At 39.7% G+C, this 24,547-nt stretch overlaps 2 protein-coding genes and 4 non-coding genes across 8 annotated transcripts; 5 read left to right on the top strand and 1 right to left on the bottom strand.

The window, feature by feature from the left end:
• The first annotated feature begins 1,614 nt into the window (after window positions 1-1,614).
• On the top strand, window positions 1,615-7,917 carry EIF4A2 (eukaryotic translation initiation factor 4A2). Of its 3 annotated transcripts, XR_009402467.1 has the most exons (12): window positions 1,619-1,722; window positions 2,563-2,611; window positions 2,697-2,829; window positions 3,110-3,249; window positions 4,043-4,211; window positions 4,318-4,427; window positions 4,650-4,793; window positions 5,102-5,239; window positions 5,476-5,565; window positions 5,787-5,866; window positions 6,310-6,420; window positions 7,126-7,215. XR_009402467.1 is itself a non-coding variant. In XM_059391321.1 (11 exons), the coding sequence occupies exons 1-11, from the start codon at window positions 1,694-1,696 to the stop codon at window positions 7,268-7,270; spliced, it is 1,224 nt and encodes a 407-aa protein (XP_059247304.1). In that variant the 5' UTR covers window positions 1,615-1,693; the 3' UTR covers window positions 7,271-7,917. The 3 variants fall into 3 exon arrangements, 2 of the variants coding, with proteins under 2 accessions (XP_059247304.1, XP_059247303.1); XM_059391321.1 differs by lacking the exon at window positions 6,310-6,420 and having other exon boundaries at window positions 1,615-1,722; window positions 2,566-2,611; window positions 7,126-7,917; XM_059391320.1 differs by lacking the exon at window positions 6,310-6,420 and having other exon boundaries at window positions 1,620-1,722; window positions 7,126-7,917.
• LOC132012775 (small nucleolar RNA SNORD2) lies at window positions 2,940-3,008 on the top strand. Its single transcript, XR_009402752.1, has one exon. It is a non-coding gene; the product is annotated as a small nucleolar RNA SNORD2 (small nucleolar RNA).
• Window positions 4,839-5,014, top strand: LOC132012770 (small nucleolar RNA SNORA81). The gene has a single exon (XR_009402748.1). It is a non-coding gene; the product is annotated as a small nucleolar RNA SNORA81 (small nucleolar RNA).
• Window positions 5,279-5,410, top strand: LOC132012730 (small nucleolar RNA SNORA63). The gene has a single exon (XR_009402714.1). It is a non-coding gene; the product is annotated as a small nucleolar RNA SNORA63 (small nucleolar RNA).
• LOC132012745 (small nucleolar RNA SNORA4) lies at window positions 5,592-5,733 on the top strand. Its single transcript, XR_009402727.1, has one exon. It is a non-coding gene; the product is annotated as a small nucleolar RNA SNORA4 (small nucleolar RNA).
• Window positions 7,912-24,041, bottom strand: RFC4 (replication factor C subunit 4). Its single transcript, XM_059391322.1, has 11 exons — window positions 23,936-24,041; window positions 21,415-21,554; window positions 19,395-19,473; window positions 15,087-15,166; window positions 12,994-13,113; window positions 10,745-10,888; window positions 10,414-10,534; window positions 9,663-9,788; window positions 8,353-8,433; window positions 8,161-8,277; window positions 7,912-8,073 (listed from the first exon to the last, which is right to left on the bottom strand). The coding sequence occupies exons 2-11, from the start codon at window positions 21,540-21,542 to the stop codon at window positions 7,978-7,980; spliced, it is 1,092 nt and encodes a 363-aa protein (XP_059247305.1). The 5' UTR covers window positions 21,543-21,554; window positions 23,936-24,041; the 3' UTR covers window positions 7,912-7,977.
• Between the last annotated feature and the right edge of the window lie 506 nt (window positions 24,042-24,547).

Raw genomic sequence — 24,547 nt, 5'->3', positions numbered from 1 at the left:
TCCTTTTTAAGAGAGTCTGGAAATCCTCCACAGCAAGTAGCAGTAGTACTAAAGCTAAAGAAAACAGTCAACAATAGGTGTTAATTGTTGATTGATTTCACCCTGTGATTGATTGGTTTCACCCTAAAGACTCCAGTGAGACTAAATGGTTGGTCGTTTTTCTGATTTAGTATTTCGTTTGGTTTCTCAGACCCCAGGAGGGTTTTAGTAGGTTTTAGATGTGACAATAAGGATCTTTGACCTTCATTCTCAGAAAATATCTGGTGTTATATCTGAATTTGAACATTATTATAGGGAGATGGATAAGGAGCAGTATTCCTAAACTGAGACCCATGTCTACTTTGTCATCTTGGTGTCAGTTTATGTCAGAGTTCCTGGCACAATAATAATTTTTTGAAAAAGCATGTATTTAGAATCAACTATCATATACAGATACAGAAAATTATATCAACTTTTCCAGTTAGCAGCCCTTAGGTGGCCATCTGAATTAATGTGAAAATGCTTCCCTGGTAATATATTGCAGTGTGGGTAGTGTTTTCAAGTTAAGTGACTAAATGCATTGGGCCTAACCCAGGCCTGGGTCAGGCTACAGTTGAAAACCTCTGGGTCTTAACGAATCGTTTAGTTTTATTTAAGCAGCAAGGGTTGTATTGCTCTCAATTTCCATTAAACCAACATGCATTAGGTATTAAGCAATTAAAGTTCAAAGCCTTTTGGAAAATAATGAGCAGTATAGATCAGAATCACTATCTAGTCCCAAAGGGGCATGGAGCTATCTGCCAGAAGCGTCCATTTAAATTCCTGCGTTACAAGGAAAATCACTCCTTAGCTGTTAACCCTTTGCAAAAGTTCACAATGATTTTATCGGGCATTCCGCACACGCAAAAATTATTAGTTTTATTTTAAAAACAGAACGAGGAAAGACCAGAGGCAGCATAGGGAGAACAGAGTTGGTTACTCCAGAGACAATTTTGCAAAGGACACTGCACGGTTTTTCCTCGCTGGGCACAATGTACTACGGTACGCCGGATTTTCTGGGACGTGCTGGGTGGCCGACATTTTCCCTAGCAGGGAGTTTCACACTTTTAGGATGAGAAGAGATGTTAAACGCTCAGCTAAAGGGCAAGCAGCCCTTTACCGTCGAATTAAACAGCGGTGGGAGCCGGCGGAACAACCCTATTTCTTCTCCCCAGTGCAGAGCGCGGCCGGGTCTCCGCCGCGGCTGAGCCGGAGGCGGACGGCAAGCTCGGCCCCACGGGCTCGCGGGGAAACGCCGGCCGCCCAGCACGCAGCCGCCCCAGGCTTCCGCCTCCCGGACCCGCTCGGTTCCCCCGGCCGCCTCTGCTTCAGGGACGCGGAAACCCCGTAGGAGCGGGGCGGGCGGGGAGCGCGGTTTGGCCACCACTTGCTGCAATATTCTTCCGCCGCAAGGCAAAGAGTCCCAACCTTCCCCCCTAGACCCTGGGATTTCCAGAGGCCCTGTAAGATCAAGAAATCACCAAATTTGGATTTTCCCACCGACTCGTTTAGGATATTTTCTGAGGTAAGGACCCCAGGATCACAATTTGGTGGATGGCCGAAGAGCGACGAGAAAATTCCTCCGCGGAAAACGGGTTCCGGCCGCGAGCCTATAAAAAACGGGTGGCGCGGTACCGCTGTCTTTCCAGTCGGGCGCTGAGTGGTTCTTCGGATCATGTCTGGTGGCTCCGCGGATTATAACAGGTATGGCGCCTTCTCGGCGGTGCTTATTTGTGGTGGAGGTCATCTGACAGCAGCGGAGATGGTAGTGGACGGCGTGGAGGCAGGGAGCGCTGGGTTCATAGGCGTTTCCTTGGGGTTTAGCACCCCTGTGCCCTTCGAGAAGCTTCCATGATGGGTAGGGCCTGGATTGCGGGGAGGCTAGGGTAGAAAACGGGGTGGTTGGAGGGTGTCTTTTTTTTTTTTTTTTTCTCCCGAAGACGCTTTGAAATCCTGGCCGTTGCCCCTGCCCGTACGGAGCCCGTTTAGTTAAAGCGGTGGCGCAGTCCGCAGTCGACAGTGTAACGGGGCCCGGAGCTTTATTGGCGGCCGAAGGCGCGAGTTTCAGTGCTCGACTTTAGGTGGGGTAAGGGGGGAGGGTGTCAGCGACGCCCGCTCGCCAAGGCCCCAAGGCGGAAGGGACCGCGCCGGCAACGGGATCCCCGCGAACCGTTGGCATAGCTCTCGCCAGGCCTCGGCCCGCGTCAATCACCCCGGCTTGCGCAGTGTAAGGGGCGGAGCTCAGCGCGTGGAGCTCTCGCGAGACGGTCTGCTGCTGAGACGGGAGCGCCTGGCGCTCGGGCCTGGGGTGGGGGAGGGCCGGCGTCCGTGGGGCCTTTCCTGGGCGTCCCCTGTTGCCGGCCTTCCGGGCGGGCGCGCAGGGAACAGTGTGTCCTGCGCCGCCAGCTTCCTTTACTGCCTTGGGGTGTGCACGTGCAGGGGAGAGTGGCCAGATGAGACCGGCTGTAGAATAGGGCTCTCCTCTCGTGTGTAGTTAAGATGGCTGGGGAAAGGGATGTTCTCTAACTACGGTATTCTTGTCAGCAGAGAACATGGAGGCCCAGAGGGAATGGACCCCGATGGTGTCATCGAGGTAAGAATGTGTGTTGATTTTGAAACGTTGGAAAGGTGAGCTCGTACATCCCATTTATTCAGTCTTTTTTATATGTAATTTGCAGAGCAACTGGAATGAGATTGTTGATAACTTTGACGATATGAATTTAAAGGAGTCTCTTCTTCGGGGCATCTATGCTTATGGTTTTGAGAAGCCTTCAGCTATTCAACAGAGAGCTATTATTCCTTGTATTAAAGGTAAAAGAACTAGTCAGTACTTGTTAAGAATGAATTAACTGTTCTACATAGACCTGGACCATAAAAGGGAAAATAACTTCTGGGGGACTAGCACCTGTTTGTATTCCTTAAAGTGAAATGATGGCAATCATCTTTCGGGACTGACCTGAAATGAAGAGAATACTCATTGCTGATCACTTGATTATTTGGGCATAATTAATGTTCCATACGGAATACATGGTGTGAACTAGAAGTGGCGGTTTGATGTGGGATCGGTAAATATGTATCCTACTTTTTTTAGGGTATGATGTGATTGCTCAAGCTCAGTCAGGTACTGGCAAGACAGCCACATTTGCTATTTCCATCCTGCAACAGTTGGAGATTGAGTTCAAGGAGACCCAAGCACTAGTATTGGCCCCCACCAGAGAACTGGCTCAACAGGTATTGATAGTGTAGTTCAAAAAAACTGCTTGCGTGTTGCATAGGTTTCAGGTTTCACAACTGTGAAGAATTTAAAACTTAGTATAAATTGGTCCTGTCAGTAGGAGCCCTCCTTTTAAATGTCCATGCATGCAGGGAGTTTTTGTTGAAAGTTAAAAATAGGAACTGGGTGTACAGGTATGGTTTGCAGGGTTGTGTAACAGGTTTGAGAAACCAAAGCTTTTCAGGGTGGACTAGATCTGTTCCCATTTTTAAGTTTGAATGCAGTTGTGCAACATGAAAACTGCAGTGACATGTTATCATTTGACTGTCTCAGTAGTTTGTGATGCATCTGTTGCATGCTATGTTTTCAAAGCTCACTGCTATATTGGCTTTGAAGTAAAACCTTGCTAATAAAACTAGGTTTTAAGGTCAAGAGGACATCAGGTCCAGTACTTTGGGAAAAACTAAAGTATCAGTAAGTTGTCTTAGATGTAATTGCAGAGTTCCACTACTTACACCTATTTTCCTACACAATGAAAAGCAGTGTAGGAAATGATTTAACTAAAATCAATTAACCTAGCTGGTATCTGGGGCAACAGGATCTCAAGTCTGACAAGGCACAAGGAAGAGACATGATAAAGGGAATTTTATTATGAAGCAGTTAGATCAGTCTGTATTTTAAGCTTGGAAGCAGTTAAATATCATGCATGCATAGAAGCTATTTGCAGACCAGATATTTGCCATTATGCTTTGGAAGTTTAGTCACAGCCTGTAATTCTCCTGGATAATAATTAAGGGTTTTGGCTTTTAGATCCAAAAGGTAATTTTGGCCCTTGGCGACTATATGGGAGCAACTTGTCATGCCTGCATTGGTGGAACCAATGTTCGGAACGAAATGCAAAAACTGCAGGCTGAAGCACCACACATTGTTGTTGGTACACCAGGGAGAGTATTTGATATGTTAAACAGAAGATACCTTTGTAAGTATTGTTCATTGAGAGTATAATTTGTTTGTATTACTAGAAATTGAAAACTTAGTGTCCCTGCGCATCTAGAGCTGATAGTATGTATGACTTTCTTTGTCAGCTCCAAAATGGATCAAAATGTTTGTTTTGGATGAAGCAGATGAAATGTTGAGCCGAGGGTTTAAGGATCAAATCTATGAGATTTTCCAAAAATTAAATACAAGTATTCAGGTGAGCTTTAATTTTACTCTGGTCCTATAAGTAGGTTGGGGGCTTAGGTTTAATGAAGGTTACATACAGTACACCTGATGTATTTTTCCTACCCCTGCTTAAAGCAGTTGGTGCATAATAACTACCTGATTTCATAGCAAGGCAAAAACACTGGGTCTCAAACTGTGAGTATTTTTAAAGTTGTGCTCTTTGTGTGACAATATAATCCTTGCTTTTTTAAAGGTTGTGTTGCTTTCTGCCACAATGCCAACTGATGTATTGGAAGTGACCAAAAAATTTATGAGAGATCCAATTCGAATTCTGGTGAAAAAGGAAGAATTGACCCTTGAAGGAATCAAACAGTTCTACATTAATGTTGAAAGAGAGGTAATTTATCTAATTACTAAACATTAACATGTAGTTTATTTTTTAACCTTCTTGTATAAGCACTGTGCTAAAATTGCAGAAACTAGGATTGCCTTAGTTTTTGTAATAATGCTAGCAGAGTACACACAAGAAGAAAAGTAACTGCACTAGATTGTAAAGACTGGGGTGGACCTCTTTCTTAATGTCCAGTGTCCTTAGTCTTAAGATTTGGTGCAATATGTCTTGGGATAGGCCTTAACAGAATGAATTTCTAATTTACATGGGTTGGAAGCTAGATTTTAATAACTGTTAACTTTGAAAAATTGTAGGAATGGAAGTTGGATACTCTTTGTGACTTGTACGAGACACTGACGATTACTCAGGCTGTTATTTTTCTCAATACAAGGCGCAAGGTGGACTGGCTCACTGAGAAAATGCATGCCAGGGACTTCACAGTTTCTGCTCTGGTAAGAGGTGTTCTGGTAGTGATAATTGTATTTTCATTAAAGCAGGATTTAGACTACAATATAGCTGTTAAGTGCTGTGTTGTCGTTCCCCCTGCTCAAAATAAAGTTGTTTCTTTACTATACCTGTCTGCTATACCCCTGTAGCAGCCAGGGACGCTTGGTCTCATACATGTCAGCAAAAATCAAAATAGTTGATTTGGCTGGTGATTCTTGATTTAAGGTTTGTTCATTTGCAGCATGGTGACATGGACCAGAAGGAAAGAGATGTTATCATGAGGGAATTCAGATCAGGGTCAAGCCGTGTTTTGATCACTACTGACTTGTTGGTAAGTCTCTTACTATTCTTTTCAGCCTACCAAAAGTTTGTTTTTGGGGGAAGGTTTTTTGATAACCTTTACCAGCTTGGGCTCTTTGGGAGAGTAAAGAAAAGACCACACTCCACAGTGGGCTATACCACTAAAGATATAGTTCACTACTATTTTGTGGCCTACATTACATAGCTCTTTAGTTTAAATTAGAATTTGAACACCATACCATTGTGTTTCAGGCTCGTGGGATTGATGTGCAACAAGTGTCATTGGTTATAAACTATGATCTACCTACCAATCGTGAAAACTATATTCACAGGTGAGTAGGTGGCATTTTGGCTGTTACTATATTGGTAAAATGAATTCGTGTGTGGTTTTTCTGTGGACTGATTTGTTTGAAAGGTAACTTCGTATCAGGGAAGCAAAAAGACTTACTAACTAGGTAAGGTAGAACTAAAATGGTATTTGGGAAGATTGGTCATCTGCAGTGGGAAAACACTCGTAAATGTTGCCCAAATTGTGGACTTAACTACATACAGATCAGGTTGTTTAGATCTGTTGGTCTTAGCTTACTTTTGAGTTTTTAGTGAAGTTCTTGTGTCCATGTGCTTTCTTGGTGATTTCCTCTGTAGTTGGGATTTTCTTGGTGTTGTCTGGTAGCAATTTGAGCAGTCCCTGGTTTAGTTATAGTGGCTTTATCCCTAAGTAAATTGAACTGTACTTTGTTATATGATGTAAAAAAAGACTTTTTAAAAAATACAGGAGTCGATAGCAGCAGTTGATGACGAGATGGCGCTCAGAAACGGCGTTGACGTAATTTAGGACGTGGAATCATAAGCGAAACAGCACACTGTTTGAATAAAGAGCGAGTCGGTATTTATATTTGTTTTTCTTTTGTCCTGATTATTTGATATTTTTAAGTTGCTCCAGCCAAGGCATTTTTGTATGTATGTTAGGTGGTTTGTGTTGTCTGGTTTCTATCAGGAAGGTAGAAGGCTGTTTTGGAGGTAAACACGTTTTGAGTAATTTTGAGTTACAACGTGTGAAACTGAGCAAAAAAGCAGTGATAAGTTTGGGTTACCATACCAAATACTTGTTTTCCCACTGGAAAAAGTAAGTTTTAGACCATAGTTAACCTTGCAGCATTTGTATTTACAGTTTACAGTTCCAGAGGTGCGTCGAAATGGATTACATAACTGTTCTTTTTGTTTTATCCCTGGTGTTTACATCTGTCCCAGGCTGACATCTGCTCTTGGCTGGCCCACTTTGGTATGGGCTTTAATTTCACTACCCCAAACACAATACTGTCATCTGCTTTAAAAGTAATGCTCAAGACACCTGATAAAAATCTCATTTTGCAGCCAGACAAGCCTTGAATCCTTTTGGCACTAACTGCAAAGGAAGATTTTTTTCTCTAGATATTGATTAGCAGCTAGTGCGCTCCAATTAGAAGCACGAACTATAACCCTTACTAAGTAAACCGCAGCTGATGGTTAACAAGTGGATCATCATGTTCAATAGTTCATCCATATGTGAGAAGTAACATTCTAACTGCTCTGATTTCTTTTTCTCACACAGAATTGGCAGAGGGGGTCGATTTGGGAGGAAAGGTGTGGCTATAAACTTTGTTACTGAAGAAGACAAGAGGATTCTTCGTGACATTGAGACTTTCTACAATACTACAGTGGAGGAAATGCCAATGAATGTGGCTGACCTTATTTAATTCCTGGGATGAGATAGTTTTGAATGCAGTGCTCGCTGTTGCTGAATAGGCGATCACAACGTGCATTGTGCTTCTTTCTTTGGGAATATTTGAATCTTGTCTCAATGCTCATAACGGATCAGAAATACAGATTTTGATAGCAAAGCGACGTTAGTCGTGAGCTCTTGTGAGATAAAGCATTGGCTTTATCCTCTTTAGAGTTAGACTGTTGGGGTTGGGTATAAAAGATGGGGTCTGTAAAATCTTTCTTTCTTAGAAATTTATTTCCTAGTTCTGTAGAAATGGTTGTATTAGATGTTCTCTATCATTTAATAATATACTTGTGGACTAAAAGATATAAGTGCTGTATAAAATCAGCCAATTATGTTAAACTAGCATATTTGCCTTTATTGTGTTTTGTCATTAGCCTGAATAGGAAGGCCTTTAAAATTGATTTTTTTTTTTAGAAAGCATTTGAATGCATTTTGTTTGGTATTGTATTTATTCAATAAAGTATTTAATTAGTGCTTAAGTGTGAACTGGACCCTGTTGCTAAGCCCCAGCAAGCAAATCATATCCTAGGTAGGGTTAAACCCCCAGTAAAATTGCCATATTGCACATGTCTTAATGAAGTTTGAATGTTAAATAAATTGTATATTCACTTTAAAGGTGCTTTGGTCATTTTTATTTTTATCAGATCAAACTGAAATCTTACAAAAATGATCACTTCAGCAATTCTGAGTTAACTGCTGCATCACTGTCGCACAGAGGCTGATCAATTGTAGATGTTCATCAGCACCATCTGCTAAGCATTTGTCTACTTCCTGTAAGAAAATTTAAAAAGTTAGGAAAATTTCCCTTTGGGTTGTATTTAACACATTTTGCGGAGATGTGCAGAAGTCTCTACTTACGGCAAGTTTTTCTGTGATAATGGATTTCTGTTTATCAGAAAGGTTATCATTTTCTACCACCACATCATGAAATTGATTTACAAGCTGAGTTGCTGCATGACCCTCATCAATTAAGTCCTGTAAGAGAGTTGAATTTGGTATGCTCATTTACTCTTTTTCCCTTCCTCAAAGTTAACCAGTAAAGTGACTTACTTTTACCACAGCTTCTAGTTTGTCAAATGAGCCACTCTGACATGCAGCAAATATTCCATCAATTGTCTCCGCTGGTATTACCTAGTTTTGAGAAGGCAAAGGATGAAAACTTTGGAATAGTCTCATGCTCCTGTCCTGAGCTCCAGGAAGCTATTGAAATAAGCTCTCCAGGTAGCTGTACCCTTTTAATCCTGATTCAGACCATCTTTAGTCACTATCATGGAATAGTGAGGCATTTTGGTTTTAAGAAATTAATGTCTCTGGGACGCCTGGGTGGCTCAGTTGGTTAAGCAGCTGCCTTCGGCTCGGGTCGTGATCCCGGGGTCCTAGGATCGAGTCCCACATCAGGGAACCTGCTTTTCCCTCTGCCTCTGCCTGCCTCTTTGTCTGCCTGTGCTCGCTCTCTCTCCCTCTGTCTCTGGCAAATAAAGTCTTTAAAAAAAAGAAATTAATGTCTCTGTGATGTATATAGCATTTTCTTTAGCTAATCTAGTCAGTGGTTGAGCAGCTAAAAATTGTGGCCGATGGTTCGCACCCAAGTGGTTCTAACTTCCTTAGCAATGGCTAACCTCTTGTTTACTAGCTTAAAAAGGGAATTAAGGGAAGTGCCCCTTTCCTAGTAAAGATGGCTCTAAGAGATTGCTTTTAGAAAGCCCATAATACCCAAAAGGTAAAGGGAACTAATGCTATCAATTTCATGATGGTATGAAAAATATCTTAGGAACTAAGTCTTGAAAAAAAAAGTAGTAGGGATCCTACTAGTAGTAGAGCTGAACCCTGACATAAGCGATTTCTCTATATGGAATACTGCCCCTTCATATATGATCTTTGGTCCGATTGTAAGAACAGGAGTATCCATTAAATCTTAACTGTCATATTCCTGAAGTGTTGCAATGCTTCCAGGTTATTTCCTTATTACACTGTTTGTAGCATAGTACTTGGCACATGCTATAAACTAAATGCCCTCAAGATTCATGTTAAAAATCCCTACTGAGAACTTTGGGAAGTTGGTTGGATAGGGAGAACAGAACCCCCATGAATGGGATTAGTGCCCTTTAAAGGTCGCAGTTGAGTCTGAACTAGGAGTCTATGTACTAAGAAGTTAGTCCTCACCAGATACTCCATACAGGTATCTTGATCTTGGACTGCCCAGCCTCCAGAACTGGGATACTTGTTTATAAGCCACTCAGCCTATGGTATTTTGTTAAAGCTGCCTGAATGCACATCAGCATTCTGAATACATTTTGTTAGTTGAAAATTTTCCGAGTCCCAAGCCCAACCAAAAATTTTAGAGTATCTTGTGCTCTTACCCCAGCAATGTCTGTAATCACCTTCTCTGTGATCTCCTTTCCACCCGTTAATCGGGTAGCGCTTTGAAGAAATGTAATGGCTTTTCTTAAATCTCCTTCTGACACTTTAACAAGATAAGCTATTCCCTGAAAAGAAAAGTTTATTTTTAACCTACGATGGTCAAGTTAGACTTTTTGACTTTAATAAAAGTGGAAAAACAGCTTTAGCCTAGAGCTAGTGGGAGAATTATTTTCAGTTTTAAGGGAATGTTAATCAGTCCTATGATGGCAGAATTCACGGAGACACCATCAGTCCAGTGAAAGGCTAGAGATCTCTTGCCTTCAAAAGAAATTTGCAAAGACAAATGTTCCATATTTCTAATCCTATTTTCTGGAATACAAAAAGCAAAAACGATTCAAATTATGGTAAAATTCTGTTAAAATGAGTAAGGCCTACATATCCTCTTTCTGTACCAAAATTTCATCACCAAATTCACTCCTTAAGGAAACAGCTAGGACACTAAAATCTCACCACTGTGCAGAGATTTGTTATTGGAGAATTTGCATTATGTATATGAAGTATCCCCTAGTTCTGGCTCTCTGAAATACTGATAATAAGGCTTAACCTATAATTCCTAGACATTCCAAATGTTGCCCTTTTAGCTTAACTTTGCCTGAAGGCATCAGAAATTAAATTATCACATGTGATACTTTCAGGACCTATTATGAATTCATCAAAGGAATTTGTAATTACAATATTTGTAGTAATTACCTCATTGCTAATTTTGACATGTTCTTTATCAGCAATGTCTAGTAATCGCTGCTGTTGAATTTTATCTGACAGTGGTTTGAATCGGAATTTAGAACATCTAGACGTCAGAGGTTCAATTATTCTGTAAGATATTAAGGAAAAAAAAGTCAGTGTCTAAAGAAGATTTTCCCCATTTTTGTCAATGAACTCATTTTTATCAACAAATCAAGATTCGATGGAGGAGAAATTACTAGTCTTGAAACATTATTTCCATTATCCATTTCTTCCTCTCCCTAATTAAGGTTATCAAAACAAGGCTGCCCAGCATCTATCTTTAGGGCAATATACATACCGACTGACATAGTTACAGATGAGACAGAATCTCGTGGTTTTAGACTCCTTCTCCATGGTACGTCGTAAAGCTGCCTGAGCAGCTGAGGTCATAGAATCTGCCTCATCCAGAATCACAATCTTAAAAGGAGGACATGGCTTCCCACTGATTCAGAGAAACAAGAGTTATAATTCATAGATCATCACCAAAATCTAATTTTAGAACACTCTCAGTCCCAAAAAGAAACCCCATGCCCATCATGCCTTCCAATTCTCCCAGCTGTAGGCAATCATGGATCTCTACATTCTGTTTCCACAGATCTGCCTCTGCATATAAATGGATTAATAAGTTGTCTTTTGTGATTGGCTTCTTTCACTTCTTTCACATGCTTTCAAGGTTCATCTGTGTGGTAGTATATCATTACTTCATTCCTTTTCATTGCTAAATAATATGGCAAAGGGGTATACCACATTTTATTCATTCATTCATAGTTTGATGGATAGTTGGGTGGTTTACATGTTTTGACTACTATGTCTAACACTGCAATGAACATTTTTTAACATGTTTTGAGTAGACCTACGGTTTCATTTCTTGTGGGTATACACCTAGGCTATGTTTAACTTTTAGAGGACCTGCCAAACTATTTTCAAAATGTCTGTACCATTTTACATTCCAACCAGCGAAGTATAAGGGTTCCAATTTCTCAACATTCTTGCCAGGATGTTCTCTTTTTGCTAAGAGCCATCCTAGTATGCATAAAGTTGTATCTCATCACGGTTTTGATATGCATTACTCCATGGCTAATGGAGCTTTATGAGCCTTTTGTATAGAACACATTCCACAGGAAATGTGTTCCAAGACCCCAGCAGATGCCTGAAGCCCTGGATGGTATCGAACAGTATATAAATATATATGCCATGTTTTCCTTATACACACATACCTATGAAAAAGTTCAGTTTATAAATCAGGCACAGTAAGAGATTAACAACAGTAATAATGAAAGAACAATTTTAACAATATAGTATAATAAAAGTTATACAACTGTGGTCTCTTAGAATATCTTATTGGACTATACTCCCCACTTCTTGTGATGTGAGATGGTAAAATGCCTTTGTGATGAGACAAAGTGAGGTATGACATAGGCACCGTGATGTTAGTCTACTATTAATGACCTGATGATTATGTCAGAAGGTGAATCATTTGCTCTGGCCTTCATCTGAGTGTAGGCAACTGAAACCATGGAAACTGACTAAAATCATAGCTAAAGGGGGACCACTGTATCTTCTTTGGTATAATGTCTACTTAATTTCTTTGCCTTTTAAATTGTATTTTCTCTTGATTATTAAAATGGATGAGTTCTATATACTCTTGATGGAAGTTCCTTATCAAATACAGGATATATATGCATTGTCAATCCAAGGTAGATAATGAAAAATCAGTCATTTACCTTCTACAAATTCTAAAGTGTGCTCCAATAAGAATTTAAATATAGCCAGGTTCCACAAGGATTTTAAGTAGCCAACTGAACATCCCTGTTTAACTCAGGGCAGTCCTATTTAAATTATTAATAATACTTCCTCTTTTAATCTAAAATTGTCCCAGTCAGTTCAATAACTTACATGGTCACCTTAATTAGGAAGTATATACTGAAGCTTAAGATATCTAACAGAACTTTTTTTTAATAACACACTAACAAAAATCAGGATTTTCTGCTAGCAGCATACCACCAAACTACCAAATTTGATTAATAAATACTCCTTAGACAAAAACGTAAGTTCAAAACCCTTGACACCTAAACAATTTAAAATTAGGTATTATAATGGAAAGGTCATTTCTGAGTTTTAATAATTTAGATAAAGGGTGCCTGGCTGGCTCAGTAGAGCATGAAATTCTTAATCTTGGGGTTGTAAGTTTGAGTCCCATGTTGCTTGTACAGATTACTAAAAAAATAGAATAAAAAACCCATATGCTCCAAGATAAAAAAGGAGTTGGACAGGGGTGCCTGGGTGGCTCAGTGGGTTAAGGCCTCTGCCTTAAGCTCAGGTCATGATCCCAGGGTCCTGGGATTGAGCCCCACATCGAGATCTCTGCTCTGTGGCGAGCCTGCTTCCCTCCTCTCTCTGTCTGTTTCTCTACCTACTTGTGATCTCTGTCAAATAAATAAATATAATCTTAAAAAAAACAAAAAGGAGTTGGACATTTGGTAGAAGCATGTATTTTAAACAAATGCAATGACATGGTATGAAGAAGGAAAAGTGAGCTTTACTTACTCTGAACGACTTCCTGACACAGTTAATTGAGCAAAATTCTTCACTTTTTCTCTAACTACTTGTATTCCACGTTCATCAGATGCATTTAACTCAAGAACTCTTAATCTAAAAAGTTCAGGCCTATGTCAAAATGAAACAAATATGAAAAATAATAGAGCAAATGAATAACTGAGATTTGAACCACATTTTAACAATTGCATTCTGTAGTAATTTAAAACTACCTAGTAAACACTAGACAGAAAGCATGCAATCACTTGTATTTTTTATTTTGTAGAGACATGCAGGGTTTTTTTCCATTAAGTTTAAAAAACAGGTAGATGGTATCACGAATTCATAAAACTTTAAATCAATTTTCCACTTCAGATTATATCATGAACATTTTGCCACATTATCAGACCCACTGCAGTTACCATTTTAGTAACAATATCACATTCTATCCTATGACTGTACCATCATTTTCTTAATTTAACACTCTATTGTTAGATATTTTAAATAGTTTTAAATATGGTACAATTTTAAATAATGCTGTAATAGAGCTTATTTTCAATTGTTTCCATTAGGTAGCTTGCTATAAGGACTATTACTGGATTAAAACATAAACAGGTTTTTTTTTAAGTGAGTTTTTAAAAAACAATTATTAAAAGTAGCTCACCATTAGGCTATCTGAGAAATCAAAATTAAAATAACCGGCATACCTTCTCAAGTCTTCATTTTTAAAACTTCCCTCTACTTTATTATACACAGATTTATTTTTTAGTTAAAAAAACAAGAGTTGGGACTTAGTTTTGTCTTTAGTTTTCCTAAACACCATGCTATCCTCCTAAGCATTTTTTTATGGGCACAATCATAAAGCTCTGTGCATATATTCTCCATTTTAAAAACCACATATACTATGAAATGTGGAATTCACAATTTAGTTCTATAAGGACAAACATTATTTTTAAAAGAGTATTTTAATAATTATCTAATTTGGACCGACCTTCTCTCAAAGCACTATTAACAAACTACTTGGGTTTTATTATGACTACATTACTAAAACGGATTCAGGTTGTTTCTGAGTTGTGGAATAATCAAAAAAGCTCTTTTATAATTTCCCTCAAAAATAAAAATTGCTCTCAAAAAAATAAAGTATTAGGTTCACAGCACTTTCCTTTTTTTCTTTGTTTACATTTCAATAGAACTAATTATCTGCAAATATTTGGTGGTTTCAGAGGCATCTGATTATTTTCACATGTAGGATTTCAGATGTATCCTTTGACCATATGCCCAATACCGAAGTTCTGGATAAATTCAAGATAGTCTTTGGTACACTTGATCTTAGTCAAAAGGCCAAGAAGTGATCAAGATAGACTTTGCTATTGGTGCATGTTTTAGAGATATAATACCTGGGCTGATACATATCTGGGCTGATATATATCATATAAATACACACACACACACAAACACACACACACACATACATACATACATATATATGTGAAAGTCTCCTCTACATTGGTAAGGCAAGACAGTCAATCCTGGAAAAAGAATCTAAGAAAGTGGCTCACAGAATACCTGGAATTCTGCATCAACCACTACATACTCTGCTAACACTCAAGATACTTGAGGGCAAGGAGCTGGCCTAGCCACTTGAGGCAGGGCCTGGAAAGGCCAGAGCAAGAAAGAACTCTAGAAGGAGTGGTGTGGGGTCATTAGCATGGGGCACAGCAGATCCTATCACACAAAGATACAAATGTGAACACAGCCATTCAGGGAGTGATGAAAGTACTGGCATGACTAAAGACCAGGTCTTTGGGGTCCGAAATCAAACTGAAAAAGTTAAAGTGATGAAAAAAATCATGAGGCTTCCTATGTTGTAGTACATTCAAACATTTTAATAAGGTCTAGAATGAAGATTACAAAAGATGTAAGCAAGCTTATTTACTGGAGGGGAGGAAAACTGGAAATGGGCCCACTGAATTAATAAAAAATACAGAAATAATCACCTTACAGAGAAACCAAATACAAACTTTTAAAGAAGTTTAGTCAAAGAAGTTAAAGAAGCAGAGATTTTTGGTGTCAAGTCTTTTAAAAAAAGAGAGATTTCAACTTACCCAAAAAGCTCCCTAGCTGCTGCCAAAATAGTGGATGTTTTTCCAGTTCCAGGTGGCCCATAAAACAAGAGATTAGGGAGCTGCAGAAGTTAAGTTTTACTTTTTAAAAATTGTATTCTGGTACAAACAGATGAAAGTGATGACTGAAAATCTCTATGGAACAGTGCAACAACTCCTCTAATAGGGCACATATCTGATTACAAATATTTCTTAATATAACCAGTATCACACTATTAGCAGTTGTGAATCCTGCTTTTTCACATAATACTATACTTTCCCCCCAAAAATGTCTGTCTAACATCTTAAGCTGAAGCAATATTTATGACTGTTCTATACCCAATATACCTAGGTCAAGTTTTCAGTACAAATTAGAAACCTGTCTTTCTTCTTTTTTAAAGATTGCATTTTTAAGTAATCTCTACACCCATCGTGGGGCTTGAACTCACAACCCTGAGATCATGAGTGCAAAGCTCCATCGACTAAGCCAGCCAGGCACCTCAAAACCCCTTTTTTTCTGAAGGGAATCTCACGCTTCTATCTGTTCCCTATCTCACCCCTCTGCTCAGGATTGAGCAAGATTTTCTATTTTATAAAGATGTCCATTGCTTCAAGGGGGAAACAGACCAAAGGAGAACTTCAGCTTGGCTAATACAGAGGGAAAAGGAATGAAACAGACTTCTCAGGGCTCTGGATGAGCTGATGTTCCAAGAGTAGGGGGGGGAAAAAAAGAGTTTACTAAGTGCCTGGAAGGACTCTATTCCATGATTATATACCCTGTAGGGAAGCCCACATATATCAGGGAGAATTAAACAGGAAGAAAGGGTAAGAGTAAATCACTAATTATCTTCTTTTATACCTCAAATCTCACTAGCTTGGCTCCTATCAAGCAGGCAACTAATCTGTGGTACGGACTGATGAATGTACTAAATTCTACTGAGCTCTGTCATAAAACTGTACTCTTCAGTATGTCCTTTCACATAAATCAATCACTGCACAAAGGAAACTAGGCAACAGTTTATTTGCTTCCATTCTTGCCTAACCCCCGAGCTTCCCATCCACTCCTCACCTTAAATTAGATGCCACCCTGCTTGCTACTTAAGACTATTCACTGGTTTCACACTCCACCCAGAAAAACCAAACCAGACAAACAAAAAACAACCTGTCCTTATGGACATCCATGATCTGCTCACCTTTCCAGGCTCCAAATGCAATGAACTCCAGCTAAGCACTTTGCAGTCCCCCAGGAGCTAGGGTCTGACTGGTTTTTTTCTGCTTCCCCAGCTTCTACTGCATTACAAGTCAGAAGCCTTCCCTGACCACCCAGTCTGAAGTGGAACTTCTCTGTTACTCTCTTGTCAATCTTTTTTGCACTTAAAAACTTGCAATTATGTATTTATATACATTAATTTGCAATTATTGTTCTTTATTTAGTGTTGGTTTAGTTACAAAATACCTGTCTACTTCACTAGATGATAAGCTTAAGGTCAAGAACCTTATTTGTTCTATTCGCAATTGTATTCTCAGCATCTTGTGTAGTACTCAACATGTGCCCAATAAATAAACCAATGCACAGATAAATATATTAATTGAAGACTATTATATTATGCTACTACATAGCATACAGCTTAAGATATAGGCTACGAGTTTCACTACTTAAAAACAAACACCAAAGAACCTCCTAAGTTTTTTGACTGGTTTTGGTATCGGGGTAATGTTGGCCTTATGGAACAAATTTGGAAGTTTCCTTCCTCTTCTATTTTTTGGAATAGCTTTAGAAGAATAAGTATTAACTCTTCTTTAAATATTCAGTTGAGTTCACCTGTGAAGCCGCCTGGTCCTTGGCTTTTGGCTGCTCGGAGTTTTTGATTATCGATTCAATTTTATTACTAATAATCAGTCTATTCAAATTTTCTATTTCTTTCTGATTCAGTTTTGGAAGATAGTATGTTTCTAGAAATTTATCCATTTCTTCTAGGTTGTCCAGTTTGTTGGTATATACTTTTCCATAATATTCTCTTATAATTCTTTGTATTTCTGTGGTGTCATTTGCTATTTCTCTTCCTTCATTTCTGATTTTGAGTCCTTTCTTTATCTTGATGAATCTGGTTAAAGGTCTATCAATTTTGTTTATCTTTGCAAAGAACCATCTAGGTTTCAAGATTTTATTTGAGAGAGAGAGAGAGAAAGAGAGCGAGAGAGAGGATGAGCAGGGAGGTGGGGAGAAGGAGAAGCAGGCTCCCTGCTGAGCCAGGTGTCTGATGTGGGGCTTGATCCTAGGATCATGATCTGAACTGAAGGCAGACGCTTAACAGACTGAGCCACCCAGGAGCCTCAAAGAAGCAGCTCTTGGTTTCACTGATCTTTTCTATTGTTTCTTCTTAGTCTCTATTTCGTTTATTTCCATTCTAATCTTTATTATTTCCTTCCTTCTGGTAGCTTTGGGCTAGTCAGTTTGGGTATGCCAATTATATTAAAAAAAATTCCTAGGCTTCTTCGTCTTTAACTATTATTTTGATTCATGCATACCTCAATATTTGTAATAATTCATCCATATAACTATCACATATGATAACTTAAATTCTTTAAAACATGGTAAAATTATTAAAGCTCACATTATATAACAGTGATATATATGGTACACTCAAGAACTGTATGTGAATACTAGTTCTTAAAATTATCTATTGTAATTCTACCTTAAAATCTTTTAATGTAAATGAAAGAGTGCTCACTTCAGCAGCACATACACTAAAGGAAATGAAAGAATAAATTATTTTTCTGTACTCTGTAGAGTTTAAAAAATTAGTTCACCTTCAAGTTTTACAAAACTAGGCCTGAAAAGAAACATAAAATATTTAAAAAGTGTTTTAAAAGAGAAAGTTCTTAATTCAGCCTTGTAAGATAGATGGTATGCATAGTCAAGAACAGGGTCATAATACCACTACATTTGCCTCAAGGGTTCAGAATACTACCAATTAAAATACATCTTGTCCTGCAATCTGTGTAATTATTATTATACAATTAAATCGTATATTATAAAATTAAAACGTAAAGATATTTGGATCAAATCAAAACAAAAATTGGCGAAGAAAAAGATTTTATTAACTTATTTTTTTAAAAATATTTATTTATTTATTTGACAGAGAGAGAGATCACAAGTAGGCAGAGAGGCAGGCAGAAGGAAAGGGAGAAGCAGGCTCTCTGCTGAGGAGGGAGCCCGATTCGGGGCTCGATCCCAGGACCCTTGGATCATGACTTGAGCTGAAGGCAGCTGCCTAACTGACCAAGCCACCCCGGCGGCCCCCAAAAAAGATTTTATATATTTTTTTTAAGATTTTATTTATTTATTTGACAGAGAGAAAGAGAGAGAGCGTGTGCGCACAAGTAGGCAGAGTGGCAGGAAGAGAGAGGGAGAAGCAGGCTCTCCACTGAGCAGGGAGCCCAAAGCAGGGCTCAATCCCAGAACCCTAGGATCATGACCCGAGCTGAAGGCAGCCATTTAACGGACTGAGCTGCCCAGGCACCCCAAAAAAGGATTTTAAATAGTTTAATAAATATAACTTCTTTCAAAATATGTACTATTATAGTGTAATTCCAGGAAGTGAATAATGGCAGCAAAAGCCCAAAGAACCTCTAATTCAAAGTAGCCAGGTTAAAAGGAAGGAAGCAAATCTTCCTTGGGAATAAAGCAAAAACCACACCTTACTTTTATCTGCAACTTTTCCCCTTCTTTCATTGAGCTCTTAAAGCAATTCATCATATACAATTTTAAGCTCCTAATTCTTCTGTTAGGGTTATCTTGTCTCTAACTCTTCTACAATGCAAGTCATTCAAGAGTTTGTTTTATGCCACATTTGGACAGTAGAAGACACAATGCTATAAGCAGAATTAAATACTCATTTTTTTGTATTGTAGTTCAAATGAAATTTAACATTAGGTGAGCAATTATACTTTCAAAGAATCTGACTCTTCTTTATAACACATATTATTATCTATTATTTTCTTATTTATTGGGCTTCCACATGTATTCTGCTTCTCCCCGCCAAAAATCAAAGTTCACGAGAAAAGAAACCCTGTATGTATTGTTCAATGGTCTCTACTTAAGTACTACATAACAATGCCCTAAGTAAATAATTCTTCAGTAAATAATTATTGAACTCATTATTGCTGTACAAATAGTTATCAAAGGCCTACTGTATATACAGCTAGTATTTAAGGGGGAGGCAGGCATTTGATTATCAAAGGAAGGAAAAGAATGAGTAAATTAAAACTTAAATCTCCCAATGACATGAAACATCATCTGCTACTCACATCAGCTCCTTCTAAAGACTTTTTCAGCACTGCAACCACTTCTTCCTGGAAAGCAACTTCATCCACACATTTTGGGCGACTGGAAAAAAGCCCAGAGATTATTTAGCATATTATAGTAGCCACAGAAATGTTTTAAGTGTTCCTTTTACCAAAACATCAAGATAATTCTCATATATTGGTAATAAATTAAGAAACTTTCATAACTGGAAGCAGGTGGAAACACCATTTATATTTACCTTAAGGTAATACTGAAGTAGTGAAGTCATTTTTCCCTTTATAAATGCAATTTGCATCTATAATACTTACAAAAATTAAGCAAAAAGATTTTATTGCACCACAGATGTCAACTGGTGAAAAATTTAAAGTGAACACTTGCCTAGAAAGTACTGTATTTTGACAAGATCATGCACTTAAGCTGAAAAGGAAGAGCCATTTAATAACTTCAGGATAGGCAACTATTTTGGTTAATACAGTTAATTGATTAATACCAATTTCATCCATTACCTAACTGCACAAAAAATGCCTACCTACTGACTTGTTTGAGGGCTAACTAAGTAACAAGTTTAACCAAGATGAAGAATAATAACATACAATTTTCATCTTACAGCATTAAGCTGGTGATTTTAAGAGAAGCTGGAACAAAGTTACACTCCTAATCCTAAGATTAGGTATTGTGCTTACTTAGCTAGTCGGAAGCTCTTCTTTGATTTATACATTTCTAATCAATCAAATCAATGCCAGGTAGGAATTTTAGGTCAGATAATGTTTTCTAGGGAAACCAGCATAAGTTATAAAGTAGGGTTTCAGATTCAAATACCTGCAGGGGCCAGGGAGAAAATGAGAGTAAAAGAAGGCAGAGTATAAGGCAAGAGAAAACAGAAGGAACTATGGTAAACTGAGGAACATACGACCTTTCCAGAATGAGAAGCAGTACTCAGATCCATTTAACTGTTTAACCTGCACTAGTTCTGCCTAATCTCTTGAGAAGCTGAAAAATCTAGACTTTTTTCCCCTTTGTATAATTTTTTTAATTAAAAATCTAGATTTTTATGTGAAATTTCATATTTTAAAAATCATTTTTTGTGCCAAACAAAACACATGAGGGTCTTATTTGACCTGTACGTAAGCCACAAACTTCTGATAATTGAGGCAACACCAGGGGTTACAACTACTTGTCATATTATCACTTAGCAGACTGAAATTTAATTAGCCACTTCAAGTGTTTTTGCCAGAAATGTATAAACAAAACTCATCAACTTCCACTTATCTGTAAGGAAAGAGGTAACAGATTATTTGGATTTATGTTGAACTCCTGACCAAGAGCTTATGGCCAATTCTAAATTCTGTTTTCTCTTGCTATATCTTAATCCGTAAAGCCATAGACCTGAGTTATAGGAAAGACCTTTGTTCATCTTTAAAATAATTGGGGCGCCTGGGTGGCTCAGTGGGTTAAGCCGCTGCCTTCGGCTCAGGTCATGATCTCAGGGTCCTGGGATCGAGTACCGCATCCGGCTCTCTGCTCAGCAGGGAGCCTGCTTCCTCCTCTCTCTCTCTCTCTCTCTCTGCCTGCTTGTGACCTCTCTCTGTCAAATAAATAAATAAAATCTTTAAAAAAAAAAAAAAAAAAGAGAATTCAGCTTAGGGGCGCCTGGGTGTCTCAGTGGGTTAAATCCTCTGCCTTCAGCTCAGGTTATGATCCCAGGGTCCTGGGACCCAGCCCTGCATCTGGCTCTCTGCTCAGCAGGGAGCCTGCTTCCTCCTCTCTCTCTGCCTGCCTCTCTGCCTACTTGTGATCTCTGTCTGTGAAATAAATAAATAAAATCTTAAAATAATTAAGCTAGATCATTTGATGGTACTTTTAGTTACAAGGTTTTAGGACTTAACATTTTCGGGTGATTTCCAAGGACATCTAAACAAAGTAAATCATCCTCCTCTTAAGTAACAGCAACAAAAAAAGTGACTAAAACTGGTTAGAGAAGTAATTTACTAACTATGTCAAGAAAAATACAAGCATTCTTACTATTTTTCCACCCATGGGACAGGTTTGGTTTTCTTGTTCTCTCCACTGCTTCCAGCTGTGGCAGCTACTCCTCGATCCTTCAGTGGTGGTTTAGTACTAACAGATGTGCCTTTTAGAAAAGCCTGCATGATTACTTCACCCTGACCAGAATCAAGACAGAAAAGGAAAAGTTCTTTTGAAATTATTACGAGAAAGTATAGCAAGAAAGCACATCTAGCACATTTAAACTTGTGCAAAATATTCCAACAATTACTTACCAAATAAAGGTCATCACCTCATGACCTAGCATCCTCTAAATGTTTTGTACTGAGAGCTAAATGGACAATTAAAGAGGCCAAAGTGCTTAAGGAACTTAGAATCTATTTATTGTGAGAGCTACAGATCAAAGATAAATCTTATGACTGAAAATTTTTTAAGAGTTCTACACTTTTTGACAAATATGATGTCATTAGTGACCAAACTGTTAGTGGGCTTCTACAGTCTCTTCCATTCCAGTCATGGACCTAGCTCTAGCTCAGACCCTGGAATGGACTAAGCAATGAGGAGTGCTGAGACCACAGATGAGAACTTCCATTTCTTTTTCTGGACCAAGAGCTCCACTCAAGGGCCTGTTTTACTAATAGAGCCAATGACTACCTTCAGAACCTGTTCGGGGGGGAGGGTTGGGCTGGGGATTGTTCTGTTAAAATGAAAACAGCTCTTTTGTTAGTAACATGCTCATCAGAAGAATTCAAAACAAAGAGAAAAAGTATGAGTTGTTTTTAAAAAGGCATACAAAATCTCACCCAAAAGATAATACTATTAACACTCAAGCAGGGCCGTCTGGGTGGCTCAGTCCTTAAGCATCTGCCTTAGCTCAGGACATGATCCCAGGGTTCCAGGATCTAAGCCCTGCATCTGGCTCCCTGCTCAGAGTAGCCTGCTTCTGCCTGTCCCACTCCCACTGCTTGTGTTCCCTCTCTAGCTGTCTCCCTCTCGACCAAATAAATTAAAAAAAAAAAAAAAATCTAAAAACAAAAACAAAAAAACACTCATGTAAACTTTCTTCCAGGCAGCAGAAGGCTGTTTTAGGGACAGAAAAGTATCATTAGCTTGCCTGAAAATCCCCAGCATCTATGGCAATTCTACTTTTTTCACTGCCTTTCCCCAGTGGCAAGAGCAGGAACTGGTACACAATAGATGTTACATATCATCTGGTGACTGAATTACCATTTATAAGACTCAACTTCCCGCGCTATAAAAGGAGGTAAAGGCCCACTCAGTAATCTTTTATCTTTAATAAAAGATTAAATCAATAAATAAAAGTTAAATAAAAGAATTGTGAAAGCCCTCATGCACTGCTGGTTGGAATGTAAAAAGGTGCAGGCACTATGCTCAACAATTTCCTCAATATGGAGTTTCCTCAAAATACTAAAAAGAGTTACCATATGATCCAGCAGTTCCACTACTGGCTATCTATTCAGAAAAAAGAACAAAACCAAACCTAAAATCATTAATTCAAAAAGACATATGCACCCCTATGTTCAATGCAACACTACAAAAGGCAAGTTATGGAAACAATCTAAGTGTTCATCAATGGATGAATGGATAACGATGTGATACATGTAAAGCCGTAAAAAAAAAAAAAAAAGAAAAAGAAATCTTGCCATTTGTGGCAACATGCATGGACCTTGCAGGTATTATACTAATGAAATAGACAAGTCAGAAAGACAAACACTGCATGATTTCACTTACACGTGTAACCTAAAAAACAAAGCAGACAAAAACCCAGACTCATAGATACATAGAACAAACTGGTGGCTGTCAGAAGAGACGGGGCAAAAAGGAGGAAGGGAGTTAAGAAGTACAAACTTCCAGTTCTAAATAAATAAGTCACAGTATATAATGTACAGCATAGGGTATACACGAAATAATTTCGCAAGCGTCTAATAACTGTTGTACACCTGAAGCTTATTTGTATGTCAATTAGACTCCACTTTATTTAAAATACACACACACACACACACACACACACACACACACAGAAGCAGCATACCCCTGGGCACACACACTTTCGTGCTTGGATTTGGATACTCAATAAATGAATGGCTAACAGTTGTAAACAGCCAAGCTTTTTAACGTTGTTGGATCCCTCATCCCTGCCACAGGATGCAGTGATTACTTGAAGAGTGCTACCGCCCAAAACAGGGCTCTGAAGGATGCTGCACGGAGCTACCATTTTCGCGAACGAGTGCGGAGTGGGGAGACACCGCAGGGGCATGGAGGGCGCAGGAGCTGAGGAGAGCGAAGGCTACCCTCACAAGTCCTCCGGCTGATCACCCGTTATGCCCAGCTCCCCGGCCTCCCGGGCACTGCCTGGGCCTTTCAGCCTCTCGTCTCCCGAGACTGGACGCCGCCGGCTCGTTCGCAGAGCTTCAGGGACAGAGAAAGGTGGGGGTGGTCGCCAAGTCTTAGCTCCGTTCCCAAGGGTGAGACTCTCAGGCCTAGGAAGCCCCGAGCCGCCACACCGGGTGACACTTACATTCGCTGCAGTGAGCACGGTCTCCCCGGTTCCCGCCACCGAGAAGCGGGCGAAGGGCAGGGCGGGAAGACGCGGGCACCGAGCGCGTCACTTCCGGCCCGTGGCGCGCGCTCCCGGGGCGCGGAGCCACGGGCGCGAGCGCCGTGTTCTGTGCACGGGTGAGACGGGCTTTAGGGACACCTAGACTGGAGCGAGAAGGACTTAGGAGGGATAAACAAAGTTCCAGCTGTTCTCGCGCATCCCCCCGACTGGAGGCCGCGGGACCAGGGAACTCTGAACGTGACCGACGCGGAGGAGCCGCCGGGACGCGGGACCCGGCGTGCTCAGCGAACGTGGGCGGGGAAGGGCCTGCGGCTGTCCCCCTCTGTCGGGGGCGGGAGAGGCGTGCTCCTCTTGCGGTCCCGCTGTCCCCGGGGGGCAGAGTTCATTGGTAGCCCTGGGGCGTCTTCCAGATTTTCTTCGGCGACACAGTTCGGCTAACAACCTCCTTCACCCCAAAGAAAGACTGGGAATGGGGAGGGTGGATTGGGTCCCTCGCCAGGAGAGGGCAACCCTGATAATCCTGTCCTCTGCCTCCGGGGTCCTCGTCGCGTGGCAAACTGTGCTTTAAAG

This window comes from Mustela nigripes, chromosome 2, assembly GCF_022355385.1.
Source record: "Mustela nigripes isolate SB6536 chromosome 2, MUSNIG.SB6536, whole genome shotgun sequence".
Classification (NCBI taxonomy): Eukaryota; Metazoa; Chordata; class Mammalia; order Carnivora; family Mustelidae; genus Mustela; species Mustela nigripes.
This window is presented reverse-complemented; position numbering and strand designations above follow the sequence as displayed.